We start from the raw sequence: 17,488 nt of genomic DNA on the forward strand, positions 1-17,488 counted from the left end.
ATCATTCATTCTCCCATTTACTCAGCCCCACCTTGGGCTCAGGTACTTAGTCCCCGACCTAGAAGTCTCACCTCCTGCTATCATTCATTCTCCCATTTACTCAGCAAATATCCCAGAGGGCTCTTTTGTGCATTAGGCTTTGTTGCAGGCTACCTAACGCCTGATTATGGTTCCAGACCTAGCAAAAGTTCAGGTCCTGCAGGAAGCACACTGGCCACCGGCCTCTCCTGCCAGGCTAGCGGCATGGTTGGGAGGGCAGGGACATCTACCCACCGGGCAGCTTGCCCCAGAGCCCGGCTCAGCAAGGGTGGGCACACAGTCCTTAGGTGGGGTAACTGCCAGATGGGGATACGCCACGGCCAGGGCTCAGGGGAGAGCGGAGGTGAAGATAGCAGAAGCGGGGCTAATACTGCTGTCATGACCACTCGGTGAAGCACGGCCCAGTGCCAACGTCTCCCACCAGGGCTGAGCGGGGTTCACCAGGCACACGGGGCCCAAAATCCCACCAACTCTACTGACGAAACCCTTCTCTCTCACAACCTGTCTGGATTCTCTGTTCCTGAATTTGAGATGTAATGTAATTGCCCGAAGGAGAAAAGAAGGACTCAATGTTAAAAGGAAAAAGATAACTTTCTTCCCAAAGCAGTCCCTTGTCTCAGTGCCACGCACCGCCGCCCCAAACTGGACTAAGACCCCTCTTCTCTGCTGAGTCATCGCACTACCCTGACCATCCACTTTCACCCTGACCTCAATCAGGGCATTTCCACGTGGGGAGAAGACAGTCAAGGCCTTCAGGAGAGAGGCACGCACTCACTCACTCCGGAAGATGTGGAATCTTCCATCTCTGGTGCGACAGCCCCATAGCCAGCTTTGGAGCTGCTGGAAATGTCACAGAAATTTAGCAGGAATTGTACTTCACCATTGTGACTATAAAACAAAAATTTCAGTTATATAACACTATTGAGAAACAGTATCACTCATAATGTCTTTGTCAACCAAGCAGCATAAATTTACATACATTAGGTATCAATAGAAATCATTTGCATTTGGGCATGCCAACTCATATACACATTCTGTTGTCCCCTGGGAGTCTGAGAAACTCAGTGTTCAAACGGCACCGTCGTTGTGTGTGACAACCAGATGGAAAGAGACCATTCATTTGTCGATCACTGATCAGCTCCACTCAGGAAGAAGGGCGCTGCTTACTTGTCAAGCATAACAAAAATACATCCTCTAGCAGCCCCTAAATGGGCCCAGTTCTCCTTCAGCCACCAAAGTGACCTTCCCCAAAGAAAGAGATCTAAAGTCAAATATCAGAACAGCAACAAAAAGGACTGAGAAAACTGTAAAAATGTGGAATATGATTATAGACCCAAAGACTGGGTACCACATAGCTATCACCTAAAACCCTCTCTCTCTTCTCAAGGATAACCAAGTAGAGTAGGCAGGATATTAAAAAGAAAGAAAGAAAGAAAGAAATATGCAATGTAACTAGAATACTCACTATGACACTGAGAGAAACATATTTTTAATACTGAAGAAGATATGCTTCTCTCAAAAGATACTTCATTCCAATGATGAATAATTCAAGATTGATGACGTCTCCAAGGTTACAGGGCCAAAAAGTACCTCCTGTTACAGACAAGACTGGAGTTATGCCTTACACTACCACTCAGCTCTAAAAACCTTGTATTTAAATACCCCTCTCCCCATGGAATTTAGGCTTCCCTGGTGGCTCAGAGGTTAAAGCGTCTGCCTGCAATGTGGGAGACCTGGGTTTGATCCCTGGGTCAGGAAGATCCCCTGGAGAAGGAAATGGCAACCCACTCCAGTATTCTTGCCTGGAGAATCCCATTAATGGAGGAGCCTGGTGGGCTACAGTCCACCGGGTCACAAAGAGTCGGACATGACTAAGCGACTTCACTTTCACTTTCCCATGGAATTTAAATTATAATTACACCTACACTCAATGCTATCTGGGCTTTCCTCTCCAATCTTGCTGCTATTATCTGCTTATTATGAATAAACAGTACCTTTTCCCGGGACAGCTAATACCACTAGTATTAATAGTAACGGGTACTATTAACTTTCTTCTGACGTAAGGTGCAAATATTTCTAAATTATCTGTCCTCTAGCCATTTCTAAAGACAGTAACTCAGCAAATGATACATGTACATCATTCTGAATCTCTTTTAAAATAGACTGAACAAAGAAGCTTCTAAGCGTACAGAATCTGTGCATAAATACTGTACCCACATCTTTTTTAACTCCATAAAACGATAACTGAGCAGGTACTCAGTTGCTCTGGGAGACAGAAAGATCCCTCAGTGACAAGAGCTGTGAGATCTGGGCTCAATTCTCAGGGCTGTCACTGACTGTCTTCTTTTATGAAGCCACGAGATGCCTGGGAGGCTGTTTTCTCAGCTGTAAAATGGGCATAAAACTTGTCCAGCCCAAACCGTGTTTTGAAAAACAGTCAAGTTTAAGTAAAAATATAAGCATATTTAAAAGAAAAAAAAAAGAGCGCCTGCTCTCAGGAGTCTGCAGTTTGGTTTCAGGAAATGAGAACACAAACGCAGGAAGCAGGTTGACGGTGGGAACGCATGCCTGCTTCAGGAGAGTCACCCCTGACCACTCCTGCGGGCGGGCCTGGGCTTGGCCCCCGCAGGACTTGGGGTGCAAACAGTACCCCTTCTGAGGGCCCCCCAACAACAAAGGGCTGACCCTCTCCCCCCGCCCCCCTTGCCTACCACACCAGATGGGCTGCCTGAAGCCCAGCCCTGCTCACTTCACTCCTCTACCCAAAAGCTGTGGTGTTTTCCTGCAGCCTGGGGCAGAGAAGGTGCCTCCACAGGGATTAGACCTGCTCAGCGTGCTTGTGTGACACACAGACCATTGGACTCAGCCTCCCAAAGGCTCCACACACCCCAGCACTCTGCCCACTCAGTCCAGACTCTACACTCACAGCCCATCCGCGTTCCTTGGGGCACAAGCACTTGCTGTAAAGGGCCCCACATGAGGTAGTTCCAGCTTTGCAGGCCACATCCACACAGTCTCTGTTATATAGTCTTCAGATTTGGTTTTGTTTTAGCTTTTTTTTTTTTTTTTTTTTGGCAAACAAAAACAGCGTGGACTGTAAGCTTGCCATCCTCTGTCCTAACCAAACAGGGACAACTCTGAGGACCCCAAACCCTCAGACAAGCGACCCCCTCCTGTGTCCTCCCTGATGAGATTCCGGCCCTGCGGAAGCAAGTGAGCACCAAGGAGGGAAGCACAGGCCACTCTCGGCACACACGGAGGACCTGCAGCTGCCGTGGCCCACCACACTGCACGCAGCACACTTCATGTCAAGCACGAGACAGCCCAGGTCTACCCCAATGATGGATGGATGGACGGATGGACAGACAGACGGATGCCTCAATCCACCACTGACGGATCAATAGATCAATGGATGGACGGATGGATCAACCAAACCCTGAATCAATGGATGGATAGATTGATCCAAAAGTGAGTCAGAGTAACTGCTTTAAGATTTCAGAGAAGGGCTTCCCTGGTGCCTCAGTGGTGAAGAATCTGCCTGCCAATGCAAGAGACACGGGTTTGAGTCCCGATCCAGGAAGACCCCACATTCCTCGGAGCAGTTAAGTCCATGCAGCGAAACTATTGAGCCTGGAGTTGAAACTACTGAAGCCCACAGGCCCTAGAGCCCTTGCTCCACAACAAGAGAAGCTCCCACAAGGAGAAACCCACACACTGCAACTAGAGTAGCCCCCACTTGCCACAACTAGAGAAAATCCAACACAGCAACAGAGACCCAGCACAGCCAAAAAATAAAATTTAAAAATTATTAAAAAAGAGAAGGAAGTTCTGATAGACGAGGGATGTTAGGGAAGGCTTTACAGAATAAGAGAGGTATTTTTCAATGAAGAAAGTTGATATCAGGGTGCTTTAGAGAGAGGAGATTTCGGTAATTCTTATAAAGATTTACCTGTTTCAAAGGATAACATGACAATCTTGATTGTGCAAATCAAAACAAATTTATTTCTAAACATACAGCAAGCCATTTGAAAGTCAAGATATAAAATCACAGAAACAAAGATTACCCAGGCCTTCACACTCAACAGACAATTTCTGAGAACCACCGTCTGGGAACCACCTGGGACTCCGAGGATTCAAAGAGAAGGGACACTTAACCTGAGGCACTCTCAGGGTCTGGCAGGAGAGTCCAACAGGAAAACCAAAAGCAGGCCTAACTGCGGATGCCAAACCTCCCTCGCCCCCGAGAAGGAAATGCCAAGACACTCTGAGGTCTGACAGCAAACCGCATGCTCCTTAACCGCAGACATCTAAGAGCCGAGGGTTGTCCTCACGAAAGTCTGCGTGACCCAGAAACTGATTCCACGTCATTCTGCCATGGCCCAAACCCCATCCTGAAAGATGTCCTTAATGCCACATTCAGACCAACACCAAAGGAAGGAGTTGTTCCATGGAAGTAAATTTTCTCAGTGAAATAAATGTCATCAAAATCACACAGCAAAGCTCAAAAACCATTCTCATGCAAACCCCCCTCAATGGATCACATGCCTCCCTGCCCATTAGGGCAGAGAGCACCGACTCAAAGTCTTGTTAGATCTGCTGCTGAGCTGGGAGAGACCTCAGGGATCCCTGGAGAAGGGGTAGCCCCACACTCTGAGTGAGTCCAGTGTTCTCTCTTCCTCCCTTCCACTGGTCTCAGCTGTTGAGCACTGGTCCCTATTATTTCTATTTCACTACCTGGCCTTTTTGAGAACCCTGAGGATGACCCTGACCTATAGAGAAACAAGATGGGTGTTCTAGCAGCTACTGACAACAGCTTTTTCTTCTGTTTACTTTCTAACACATGTCTACCACTGGCTTTAATTATTCAACCTAACAATATGTTTTCCTTGGGAAAACCAGTAACAAATTCCTGAAACAGTCATCTGCTGGCACCACTACTCCGGCTGCTGCTGCTAAGTCGCTTCAGTCGTGTCCGACTCTGTGCGACCCCATAGACGGCAGCCTACCAGGCTAGCCTGTCCCTGGGATTCTCCAGGCAAGAACACTGGAGTGGGTTGCCATTTCCTTCTTCAATGCATGAAAGTGAAAAGTGAAAGGGAAGTCGCTCAGTCATGTCCGACTCTTAGCGACCCCGTGGACTGCAGCCTACCAGGCTCCTCCATCCATCGGATTTTCCAGGCAAGAGTACTGGAGTGGGTTGCCATTTCCTTCTCCATCACTACTCCCTAATTCAACCCAAAACCTAACCAACTGTCAGAACGCTCTAACAGCTTGCAGTGCATCAGGGGCAGGAATAAAGCCCTGAATGTGACACCCTAGGCCTCACTGGCGTTGTGCACAGATGCTCAGGGATGCAAGGAGGTTCATAAATTTAAAAGATCAAATAAAACAGAAGCCCTTAAGAGACTTCACATTAGCTATGACTAAAGCAACTGTGTCATAAGATCAATCAAACCTTTACTTTGCTCTGGCCATAAAGAAGAAGACGGTGCACTTCAAAAAATTAAGCTCTTTCCACACTGTTTCAGAAGACAATAAATCATTTTTAAAAGACAGAACAATAAACACCAGTTCCTGGAAAACTGAGAGGAGGCAGGGTGGTAGGAAAGGAGGCCACCGTGAAATGTCATCACCAAAGAGCAGTTCCCCAGGAAAGAAAGCCACAGACTGAAACCCCAAACGAAATCTTCCCTTGTGAGTCCCCTCTGGCTGGAAAATCCGCTTTAAAAAGGACGTACAGGGCCTGGGGGTCTGGAAATACACCAAAGGAGTGCAGGCAAGAGAACGCAGGAGAAAAAAGAAGGGAGGTGAGAATTTTCAGCTTTGGACACCGCCTAGTCACCAGCATCAGCAACCTGGTCTCCAAGGGAAAGAAATCATAGCGTGGAGGAGGGAAGGGAAGAGAGATGGAGGTGGTGGGGAGCCTTCTGCTTCCTTACGATTTCCGCCGTGTACCACCCTTCCTGATACCTCTTCCCCATGAGAAAAGCCTGTGGCCTGGCAAGCTACCACCACGGCAAGCAAAAGCTGCAGGTTCTGACAGCCTAACAACCCAAGGAGTAAACACACCTCATTCCTACTGGCCACAAAAGAAAAACCCACAAGAGAGTTTAAAAGATGAGAAGAAAACCAGGAAGCTCAACAGTTACCTTTGGTCAAGAAGCAAGGGGTCCCCACCATGAACAGGTCAAAATGATGCTTACAGAAAGAAGCAGCCAAAAGGCTAGGATAACTAGGAAAAACAATGGACCATTATGAGCTCGCTGCTGCAGAGACAGACAAGGCCTGGCCCTGGACTGGAAAACTCCAAGGTACCACGGCACATCCAGCTGAATGAGGCACATATCTGCAACCAGGAGATCAACAGTGATGCTCCCGCTAACAGACTTTGCAATCAGAGACCACACCGGCAAGTCCTGCTTCTTTTCACCAGAGAAGCCAAGCACAACAGAGCTGTAATCAAGAAACCAAGGCATGCACCTGGAAAGACCCTTCACCATGAGACGGGATGGCAAAGTACAGAGCCCCATTTGTCCCAGACAAACTAGTGATGCACCCAAAGAAATTCCAGCCTCTGGGCCAACCACCTTATCGACTCCAGTGGTATTTTGGAGGAAGGAATGTTTAACGGGAGAGTAGACAAAGGGATATTTTCACCTCTAACCTCTCGAAAGGTATGGATTTGAATGGCCAAGAGAAAGTGGAGGAGATGGTCAGGAGAAGGAAAGAAGGCAAGAGGCAGGTGAACTGTGTTGCAGACACCATGTTAAAAAACATCTCATCCACCCTCCACTTTACAGCTGAGGCCACTGAGGCTGGACCAGTGAAATCAGCTGCCTAAGGCCCAACACCAGGAGAGCTATCAGATCAGGCCTAGCAGAGAAACAGATACAATACAGGGACTGAACACTCTCCCTTCCCCTCAGAATCTCCCCAAGAGTTCCCTGACTGCCAGCAGGGTACTCAGTCTGCCTAGACAAGTCACATCTGTAACCCTGCAGTGGTCGCTCTCTAAACACCTATCTGTTGACACTGGGGGGACACTGGATGGGACTGCTCACTGCCTATGTGGCTCTGGAGTCCTCTACAAGCAGCTGTGACAATGTCCTCAGCTCTGGGGGTGGGGTATGTATCCTTCTAACTCACTCCAAAGCAGGCTGCTGCTGCTGCTGCTAAGTCGCTTTAGTGGTGTCTGACTCTGTGCGACTCCAGAGACGGCAGCCCACCAGACTCCCCTGTCCCTGGGATTCTCCAGGCAAGAACACTGGAGTGGGTTGCCATTTCCTTCTCCAATGCATGAGAATGAAAAGTGAAAGTGAAGTCGCTCAGTCGTGTCCAACTCAGCAACCCCATGGACTGGGGCCCACTAGGCTCCTCCATCCATGGGATTTTCCAGGCAAGAGTGCTGGAGTGGGGTGCCACTGCCTTCTCCGCCAAAGCAGGGAAGGCCACTTAATAAACACCTCTGACAGATGTGAAGCACCTCCCCAAGGGTTAGAGTCTGACGACCCTGCTCAGGCAGCCTCACCTCGACGGCATCGACAGTGGAGACCGACCTGCAGAAGGTGGACGACTATCAACCTGCACGACTGAAGCCCAGAGAAACACCTAAAGAGGGATCTTTACCAGCAACAGAGATGCCAGCAGGAGACCATCGGGGAGGGACCAGCAGGAAAACAGTCTTAAGCACACAGGCTGATCTCAGCGTGGCTGGGGTTCCTGGTTCCATCATCTGCTAACTGTGGGGCAGGCTAGCTACCTGCAGTCACAGCACTTGTCTGAGCCTTGGTGACTTCAACTGTAAAACAGAGGTAACAGTAACAGGATCTATACCAGACAGGCCAAATGAAAGGATTCAATCATCAAAAACTTCCAATTAAAACACAGCACAGCCCTTAACACAGAGTTAGGGCTCAAAGAAATGTCAACTATTGGTGTTAAAAATTTAAAACAACAACAACAAAAAAAACTCTATTAAGATTGTGATTTCTAGGAAAGAGGCCCTCAAATCCGATTACCTGGCTAGAATCCTAAAAGCCAAGGCAACTCATCATTTGCAGGAACTGCCTTCACCAGCCAAGGACTTTGATTGCCAGCACTTGCATATAAAATCATATTGACAGAGCCATCTTCAGCTGGAGCAGGAAGATGATAATCCCGTTAGTAGGGCAGGCCTCCTGCCAGGGTATGAGCAGTGCCCGGGGCCACTGGGCTCTGCAGGGCTGGGCATATCAGCAGAGCGGTGAAGGGAGTAAAGAGGAACCATTTGGGGGGCAACATAGAGGAGGCAGAGAGGCAGCAAGCATTCCCCAGAAGCACCCACTCAAGGAAGACAGCAGGTGCGTGGTACTAAACTGGACAGCAAGAGAGAGGTCACGCCAATTAATCACAGAGGCAGCAACATGGATGGCGTTTTCCAGGGCAGGATCCACAGAAGCAGCCGGCAGCTACAGAAGCGGAAACTCGTGTGTCAAAATGCTTGCATTTGAATCCTGGCTCCACCACTTCCTAGCTCTGTGCTCCTGGTAAAGTGGTTTAGGTTCCGGGGACCTTACAGGATCTTTGTAATCACTGAACAAGTTAAGAGTTAATATGTGTAAAAAATTTAAAGCAAGCCTGGCATACTGTAAGCATCCAATAAGAGCTAAGAGGCAAGAGAAAAGAAAAAAAAAGGGACTGAGAGTAACATTTCAGCTACGCTGTAGACACCCCAAACACACTCATGCAACAACAGCATCGTTTCAGATATGTTACCCTCACTGAGAAGAAGGCGGAAGTCCAAGTCTCCCCTTAGAATTCTGGGCAGAAGGTACCTATAAACCTATCACTTCATACCCAAGCTTGCCCTTCAGAGTTAAGGACAGCAGATGACAAACCAGAAAAACAAGAAAGGCAAAAATAGGAGAACTGAGCAGCCCAGCTCAGGGTCCTAACTACAAGACTCATAGATGCAATTCACAGTGTCACTGAACTCCAAGGCAAGCACGCGGGTATGAACTAACCTGGGATCGTATGAGAAACTGCCAAGCCCCGACCTTGAAAAAAATGCGGAGAGCATGGCTGTCCAACCACCACTGACAGCTTTGCCCTCCACCCCTAGTTCCTCTAAGCACCTTTACTACTCGATGATTGTAACACAGGCTCGGGGTGTCACCCCTCTCTGCTGAACTCCAAGAACCAATTCAAGACAATGACATTGTAATAATCACGAGGCTTGTTTAAACAACACTGTTACAGAGTGAGTCACTCACTCACTCACTCCAAAAGACAATCAACTAAAATAATCTTGTCAAGCCTGGAATTCTTAGTCTGAATTCAGAGAGCTGGGATTGGAAAAAATAATTACATCTATATTTCATTAGCCCCCAACTGAAATTTAGCACTTCCCTCAATTATGAATGTAAGCAACACACCATGGTAACATCAGCAGTACCTGTGACTCCAAAGAGAAGACTTAATATAGTTTTAGAGTCGTTAGAAATAGCTCCCCACATTGCTTACATTCATCAGGACCTCAAAATTAAAATATTTATTAGACCCACAACCAACCAAATTTTGATATTCAATGCAGAAATACATGTTAGTATGATAGATTTTTTCAAATATTTTTCTAACTGTATTTCAATATATCTCGTCCTGTTTAAGATTCTATGTGGGGACCCTGGTAGCTCAGCTGGTAAACAATCTACCTGCAATGTAGGAGACCCTGCTTTGATTCCTGGGTTGGGAAGATCCCCTGGAGAAGGGATAGGCTACCCACTCCGGTATTCTTGGGCTTCCCTGGTGGCTCAGACACAGTAAAGTATCCACCTGCAATGCAGGAGACCTGGGTTCAATTAATTCAATGCATTAAAACATCTTTCTGAAACATCTTCACCAGAGTTCCAGAGGGTCCATGGCACAAAAAAAGGGCTGAAGGGATAAACACTAACTGCACACAAAAGCCTGAGAAAAAGGGCTTTACGGGGAAGGAGCTGGTCCCGCCCACTTTTACATCACTGGCACCGCACACTGAAAATACACGGGTAGGTGTCCAGATGTATTTATGAATCAGGAGACCCAAGACAACCAAATACAAAAGAAAACGCAGCCCCAGCATTCCAGCTCTGGTTCATTTATTCCACATCGACCACACGATAAAACCATAATGGTACAAAACTCCTGGAAGGATCCTGGCCACCACCTGAAGGCCATATGACACAGAGAAAGTATAAGCAAAGCAGGCAGGTGCCTATTGCGGCAGGAGGGGGGACATGAATTCACCACCTCTTTTTTAGTGGAAAGAAGAGTGTTTGGGGAGCTGAATGGGAACAGTGTCCCAGGCATCCGACACCAGTAAGAAAGGGTCACCGGCGACATCTACCTACAAACAAGAGGAGAGAAGCAAACACCCTGTCCACACAGCTCTGCATCCTCACTCCCTTCTCTGATCCGTGTCTGTGGAAAACCAAATGAACGTCCAGCACTGGTTTCAACACAACTTCCGAGCAAGCCGTGCTGAGCAGCACACAACGGGCCTCGACACTAAGTAGCACCGGGGTGTCAGCTTCGCCAGGGGGACACCAGCAGGTCCACTCTTCGGGGGCCGGAGCCTGGCCTCTGCCTCCACTGGGACAGGGACCCAGTTCTGTTCACCTGGCCCCAGCGCACACCAGGACCGTCAGCACAGAGGGTCTCCATAGGACTCTCATTGTCCCCACTGCCAGCCGGGAAGACCCCCAGCCCCCACCAGTCTCCCTGTGTTCTCTCATGCCCTGCCTGTCTATCCTGCCTGGAACAACCAACCTGAAATGTCAATAACGTAAATCAGATCAAATCCTCCAACGGCTTCCCACCACATGAGAGCAAAATCCAACTCCCTCCCGACATCACCAAGGCCTCCTGTGATCTGGCCTGCCTGGCCCCCACCCTCACCCCTCCTCTCCTCCAGGATGGCTGAGTCAACCCCATCTTGGGGCCTGTTCACAAGCTGCCTCTCCCTGGCTCCTCACTGCATCCTGGGCTCTGCTCTCATGCCACCTCTTCAGAGAGGCCTCTCCTGATTTCAGTTTTCTGCTCTTCAGAGTCTCATTCTACTGCTTATCACTACCTGGCATTACATTACTTTACTGCAGTGATCATCAGCCTCATTTAGGGGGTGGCTTTAGAAAATGCCAGTGCTTCAGGGCCCACCCTAACTAATAAAGTTGGAATTTCATGGAGTGGGCCGGGCATCTCTCTATTCTACAACCTCCTCCCTCCCTGCAAGTGATTCTACTATCAGTCACCGTGAGAACAGCATTTCTCAAACCTTCATGTGTACAGAATGCACCTGGAGATCTTGGGAAACCATAGATTCTGATTCCAAGGCTTAAGGTGGGCTCTGATAGTCTGCGTTTCTAACAAACTTCTAGGTGATGCCGATGCTGCTGTCAGTAGACCCTTCTGAGTTGCAAGCATCTAAAAAGCATTGTCTGGCAGAACTTTCTGTGATGACGAAAATGTTCTAAACCTACACTGTCCAATGCACATGTGCTAATTAGCACTTGAAATGTGGCTGGGGCAGCGGAGAAACTGAATGCTTGATTTCAGGCTGCCATGTTGGATACTGCCTAAAATTAACCATTGCTAGTCCCATCACTTCATGTTGGGAAAAATGTGGAAGGAATGACAGATTTTATTTTGTTGGGCTCCAAAATCACTGTGGATGGTGACTGCAGCCATGAAATTAAAAGACACTTGCTCCTTGGAAGGAAAGCTATGACAAACCTAGACAGTGTATTCAAAACCAGAGACATCATTTTGCTGAAAAAGGTCTGTCTAGTCAAAGCTACGGTTTTTCCAGTAGTCATGGACTATAAAGAAAGCTGAGTGCAGAAGAATTGATGCTTTTGAACTGTGGTGTTGGAGAAGACTCTGGAGAGTCCCTTAGACTGCAACGAGATCAAACCAGTCAATTCTCAAGGAAACCAACCCTGAATATTGACTAGAAGGACTGATGCTGAAGCTGAAGCTCCAATATTTTGGCCACCTGATGTGAAGAAAGGACTCACTGGAAAAGACCCTGATGCTGGGAAAGATTGAGGGCAGGAGGAGAAGGGGATGACAGAGGGTGAGATGGTTGGATGGCATCACTGACTCAATGGACATGAGTGTGAGCAAACTCAAGGAGATAGTGAAGGACAGGGAAGCCTGACGTGCTGCAGTCATGGGGTCACAGAGAGTTGGACATGACTGAGCGACTGAAGAACAAACTGGACAGTGCAGATCTAGAATGCATGTGTTCCATGAAGAAAGGCAGCAAGGCCTGGGAATGGGGAGGCTAAGAATCGAGGATTATTCCAAATTCGTGGTCTAAGCAGTGCTCTGTGGATTGGCTATGAAAATCCAACCAGAGGCCTAGATGGCCATCACTTCAGGAGTGGGTCAATATTTACCTAAGGCGGGGAGACAAATACAAAAGGCTCTATTGAGACAACTTAGTAATTAAAGCACGTGGTAACCCACAGATGACTATCTTGACTTCAAGACTTGATCCCACATCATCACCAAGGCCCTCCTATCCATGGCCCCAGACACACCTGACCCCTGCCATTCCTGGGCATCCAGGATTTTGGACAATCTTGTGGTCACAACCTAACAATATTTTACTGCATTGATTTGTTTATAGGATGGCTGTCTCTCCCACTCAACTGCAGGCTGCTTCAAAGGTAGAACACATTCCTCCTGGGAACTCTCTTTCCATCACCTGGCACAGAGCAGCACTTACTAAATACTGAATGAGGGACAGGCCTGAAACCCCACCAGGAAGGCATTAGTACTTTAACTGTTAATCACAAGAAAGAGACAAATTGAAGGGGAAGCGGGGTGGGGTGTGTTTGTGGAGAATGGGAATCTCGTAAGCAGAGATCATTCTTTCAAATCACTCCAAGATTTCCAGATGCCTATGTCTGGATTACAGAACAGAGCATAAAAAGGCGGTCCTGGGACTTCCCTGATGGTCCAGTGGTTAAGAATCTGCCCTGAGCAGTGCAGGGGAAGCAGGTTTGAACTCTGGCCGGGGAACAAAGATCCCACATGCCATGGAGCAACTAAGACCCTGAGCCTAAGTTACTGAGCGCCCGAGCTCTGGAGGCAGCGCAATACAATCAGAGAGTCAGAGGGACACAGCAAAGATCCCACCTGCCACAAGTAAGACCCGACGCAGCCACATAAATAAACATATGTCTATTTTTTTTTACGGTGGTCCTGACTGACCCATACAAGCTCATTTCTGAAAATAAGAATGGACTGGGCAAGTAGGTGATGTTCTTTCACTCTGCAATCCCATGGACTGTAGCCCATCAGGCTCCTCTGTCCGTGGGATTCTCCAGGCAAGAATACTGGAGTGGGTAACCATTCGCTTCTGCAGGGATCTTTCCAACTCAAGAGATCAAATCTCGGTCTCCTGCATTGCAGGCAGATTCTTTATCATCTGAGCCATCAAGGAAACCCGACAATAAATCTAAAATCCATTAATCTGCTATTTGGAAAAGGCGTTTTTCAAACAAGTCACACAGGGCTAAGGTTTAGAATCATACTCTTGCCTAAAAAGTACACAGGTCGGGTTCCCACTAATAGCTGCTGGGAGGGGCATCTGGCCCCAAGGATAGCAAGGCCCCCGGGAGTCTGGGCAGTCCAGATGCTCCTTCTCTCCCTGCAGTTAGAACCTTGTGCTTGTGACAGCAATGAGATTTCCAAGGCAACCAAGGACAACAGAGTGGAGAACTATGGCCCGGAAGGAAGCAGATTAAATTTTAATACTTACGAGTCAACATCAAATTTATTTTTAAAACTATGTATCTGACAAAGCCAAATAAGCATGACAGAATGGCTGGTGCTCCAGGAGGGTCTAACTATGAACATTTCACATACGTGTACAACTTTTCCCTATTCTGAGAATATTTCAAAGAGCTCAGAGACTCAAAGAAAGTGAGACAGCAATAAAACCCCCACAAACGGTAGAGGGGAGGGTTTTCAGATTCAGTCACTACTGACTTTTTCCATTATTTCCAAAAACACAGGGCAGATCCCAGTTGAAGCACCAGACTTGGCTAAAACCATGCAAAACAATTACTTCACCAAGAGATCACCAAGTGAAAATTTTAAAACACTGCTGTGCTGACCTGCTGCCAAGACAACAAACCAGTTAAAAAGCAATGGTTAGCAGACATGTAGTAGCTTTCCATTCACTTACTCATTCAACCATTCCTTCCCCTTACTCTCCTAGGCCACATCAACCCACCCATGTAAATCTCATCTTGGGGCCAAATATAATCAGGTTCTATGGATTAATTATAATACAAACTGTTAAAGCAGTTAGCATGTATTACACCGGTTGTCTGTGTAATACACCAGGTACTGTGTTGTGGACTATCTCATTAAACCCTCACACCTCTCCAAGGCAGACAGGTATTGTTATCCAGACTAACATCAAGGCAAATGAGAAAACATTAGGTATCTCATCCAAGTTCACACAACTGGCCAGTGGCGGAGTTTGAACTTGGACAATCTGACAAGAGTCATTTAGAGAATTCAGCCTTACTGCAAGTAACAAATAACAGCATCATTTCTGCAAACATGGAGCCAAGTTCAAACTCTAGCTCTTTAACTTACTAGCGCTATAACCTTGAGCAAATTAACGTCTCTAAGCCTCAACTTCCTCATGTGTAACGTGGGGATGAGAAATAAATACAACAGATGAGAGGTTCATAGTACAAGGTAGGGTAGTCCAGCTACAGGCGTGCCTATCAAAGAAAAAGTACACTTCAGTTGTAGGATGATTTTTAGCAGACATAGCCTATCCTGGAAATAATAGATACACAAAGGTTACTCAGTTCAAAATTAGTTTACTAATTCTGTGACACATTTGTTTAAACATAGGACCATGCACTTGCAAATTTTATATTTATTTCTGTGAAATGAGTAACTCTGTTCCAATAACCACTGTCTGCAGGAAGAGCACATGCTTGATTAAAATCAAAATATGAAGACACACTTGTTAAATAAAACTGTTCCCAATTCAGTTCTCTCATAAATGTAAGCTCACATGTAGCGCCATTTCAGTATGTGTACAAGATCTGCTTAAAGTGAGACAGACCTGTAATGAGTTTCTTTTTTTTTTCCTTTTTCTGAGATTTTAACCAATTCGTGTTCTTAGACGCAACATGGAGCAAGCTTGCAGTGTAATAAAATGACCAAATCCGGTCTCTCTTTCATCCACTCAGAAACTGAGCTCTAGGGTAATCTGCCCAGCACACTAAAAGAGCTTTGGAACTACACACCGCAAACTCACATTAATCAAGAAAAGGGTATGCCAATTTTAATAGCAACTCCTATTTGCCTAGCTTTCCAACATCTGCCAGTGTTAATAATATTTAACCGACAAACTGCAGTAAGGAAAGGAAACAGAACTTTAAACACAAGTAAGCATTCTTTTTACGGCATGGTGTCTAAAAGCTCCCTTCCCTGAAAACATACTCAGCTACCTTTTGTGTTGTGATCAGTCCATAAACATTATTAATGATGTATTTTCAAAACACTTCGGAAGTTTTTTTCTTGCTTTTCAACCAGCACTTCTGAAGAAACTTATGATGCTCATCCCCCATCAGCCTAATTTGAAGGCATCATATTGAAGCCTTGCGAATAAGAGTAGAATTAAGTGATGTGGGATCACACAGCTCACTCCAGAACGTTTACATGAAGCTCTCTTCCACAAAAAAAAAAAGGTGGGGGGGGGGGGCGGGGAAGGAGGGAGGGGCGGATGCCGTTACTACACTTAAAACATTCAGAACGCTGAATCTGCTGCTTTTCATTTAGCCTATTATTGACCGTTTATGCCTACAAAGGAAATTTTTTTTCATTAAGGGAAAACATTCTGGATTTATTTTTTCCCAAGCAGTTCCTAAACAGCAGCTGCTTTGTTCAAACGGGCAAAAAACTGAATGCCATCGCTTAATTAAGCTCTTCTGGTGACCTCCCTTCACTCACTCAGGCCCAGTCCTCTCCTAAAATACCTACCATACCCCATTTCAAGAATGTACCTTGACATTGCGGCGGCGAAGGTGATCACCGATTCAATAGCGGCACGACAGGGCTTGTAAACCAGTTACCTATTTAGTATATTTAGTATATACCTATTTAGTATAAGCCAAGCACTTGACACACAGTTGTCTCATCACCACCCTGGAAAGGATGCACTGCTTGTCCCGTCTGACAGACAAGGGTAAATGAGGGCAGAGAAGCGAGGAAAAGCCCCAAACCACAGTCAGCGGGGGCCCTGGCCTCCCAAACCCTGCTCTTCGTAGCAGGCCGTTCTGATCGTCATCTAAGCCTGCTGGTCCTAAGTGCGCTCGGCCAGGACGTGGAGGGCTTCCTAGTTAGCAGCAGACGATGACTCTGCACCTTGCCTAAAATCAGGCCTTTTCCACGCTGATGAGGAAGGGAGGCGTCCGGGGGGTGCGATCAGGTAAGACACACACACCCCGGGATGGTGGGGGCTGGGGAGAGGAGGGGAGCAAAGGCCTTCGGATCAGAAGCCCGACTCCCCGCACTCCTCCTCGGGCGCGCTGAGGGATGGGGCGGGCCTCCCTGGCTAAAGGTGCGCACACCTTTCCTGGGCAGTCGGGGTCCCCCAGACCGGCCCTCGAGTCCGGCAGAGCAGGGCCCCGGGCACAGAGCGCCGCGCCGAGCAGGCTGGGCACCCGGGCAATTCCCCAAGCTGAGGATAGAGGGTGGCGGGGGGGCGCCGGGGGCCCGCGGGCGAGCCGATGACCCCTCCGCGACGGCCACGGAGAGCTCCCCGCTCACCACCGCCCCGACTCTCGGGCCAAAGTTGGCGGGGCGCGGGGTGGGGAGGCGGGGTGTGAACCGTCCGGCCCGGGGCCCCGCGGGGGTCTGGGGAGGAAAGGAGCGGGGGGTGGTCTTAAAAGGGCCGAAGGTAGCCTGGCAGCAGCAGCCTTCTCCTGGAACAAAGGGCTTCTGTTTCGGGCAGAGATCGCCCGGCCGCGTCCGGATTCCGAGGGAAAGAAACTTTTTCCCGGGATGCCGGAGCCGGGCCCGGGCGGGGGCGGGCTGGGTGGGGGGCGCGCCGGGGCGCGGCACTACCTGCGGTCGGAGTCGCCCCCGGCCGCCCCCGAGGCCCGCGGGCGCCGCTCACCTCCTCGATGGCCGCCACGGTGTTCCGGCACTGCGCCGTGCGCGTGGTGAAGCTCGAGGCCGTGGGCGCCTTGTAGTCCTCATGGGTCTCGGCCACGAATTCCGACACGGATATCTGGTCCGGCATCGCCTCGGCGCGGCGGGCGGCCGGCCGCGGGGCAGCCGCCGCCTCAGCCGCTTAGCGCGGGCTCCGATCAGCCGCCCGGACGCCGCCGGCCGGCCCGCGGACAAAGGAAGGCGCCGGGGCGCGGGCCGCCGCCGCGGGAGCCGCACG

General features: G+C 48.5%; 1 protein-coding gene across 4 annotated transcripts in view; it reads right to left on the bottom strand.

The window, feature by feature from the left end:
* The window catches only part of ASAP2 (ArfGAP with SH3 domain, ankyrin repeat and PH domain 2), a 156,203-nt gene extending 138,756 nt beyond the window's left edge, over nucleotides 1-17,447 (bottom strand). For 2 of the 4 annotated variants that reach the window (XM_040224953.1, XM_040224954.1), the window contains exon 1: nucleotides 17,216-17,447. In XM_040224953.1, coding sequence (XP_040080887.1) covers nucleotides 17,216-17,341 — 126 coding nt within the window. In that variant the 5' untranslated portion in view covers nucleotides 17,342-17,447. The remainder of the gene's footprint in view (nucleotides 1-17,215) is intronic. The other 2 variants (XM_040224956.1, XM_040224955.1) reach the window with 1 other exon arrangement.
* Between the last annotated feature and the right edge of the window lie 41 nt (nucleotides 17,448-17,488).

Source organism: Oryx dammah, unplaced genomic scaffold (assembly GCF_014754425.2).
Source record: "Oryx dammah isolate SB20612 unplaced genomic scaffold, SCBI_Odam_1.1 HiC_scaffold_25, whole genome shotgun sequence".
NCBI classification, from domain to species: domain Eukaryota; kingdom Metazoa; phylum Chordata; class Mammalia; order Artiodactyla; family Bovidae; genus Oryx; species Oryx dammah.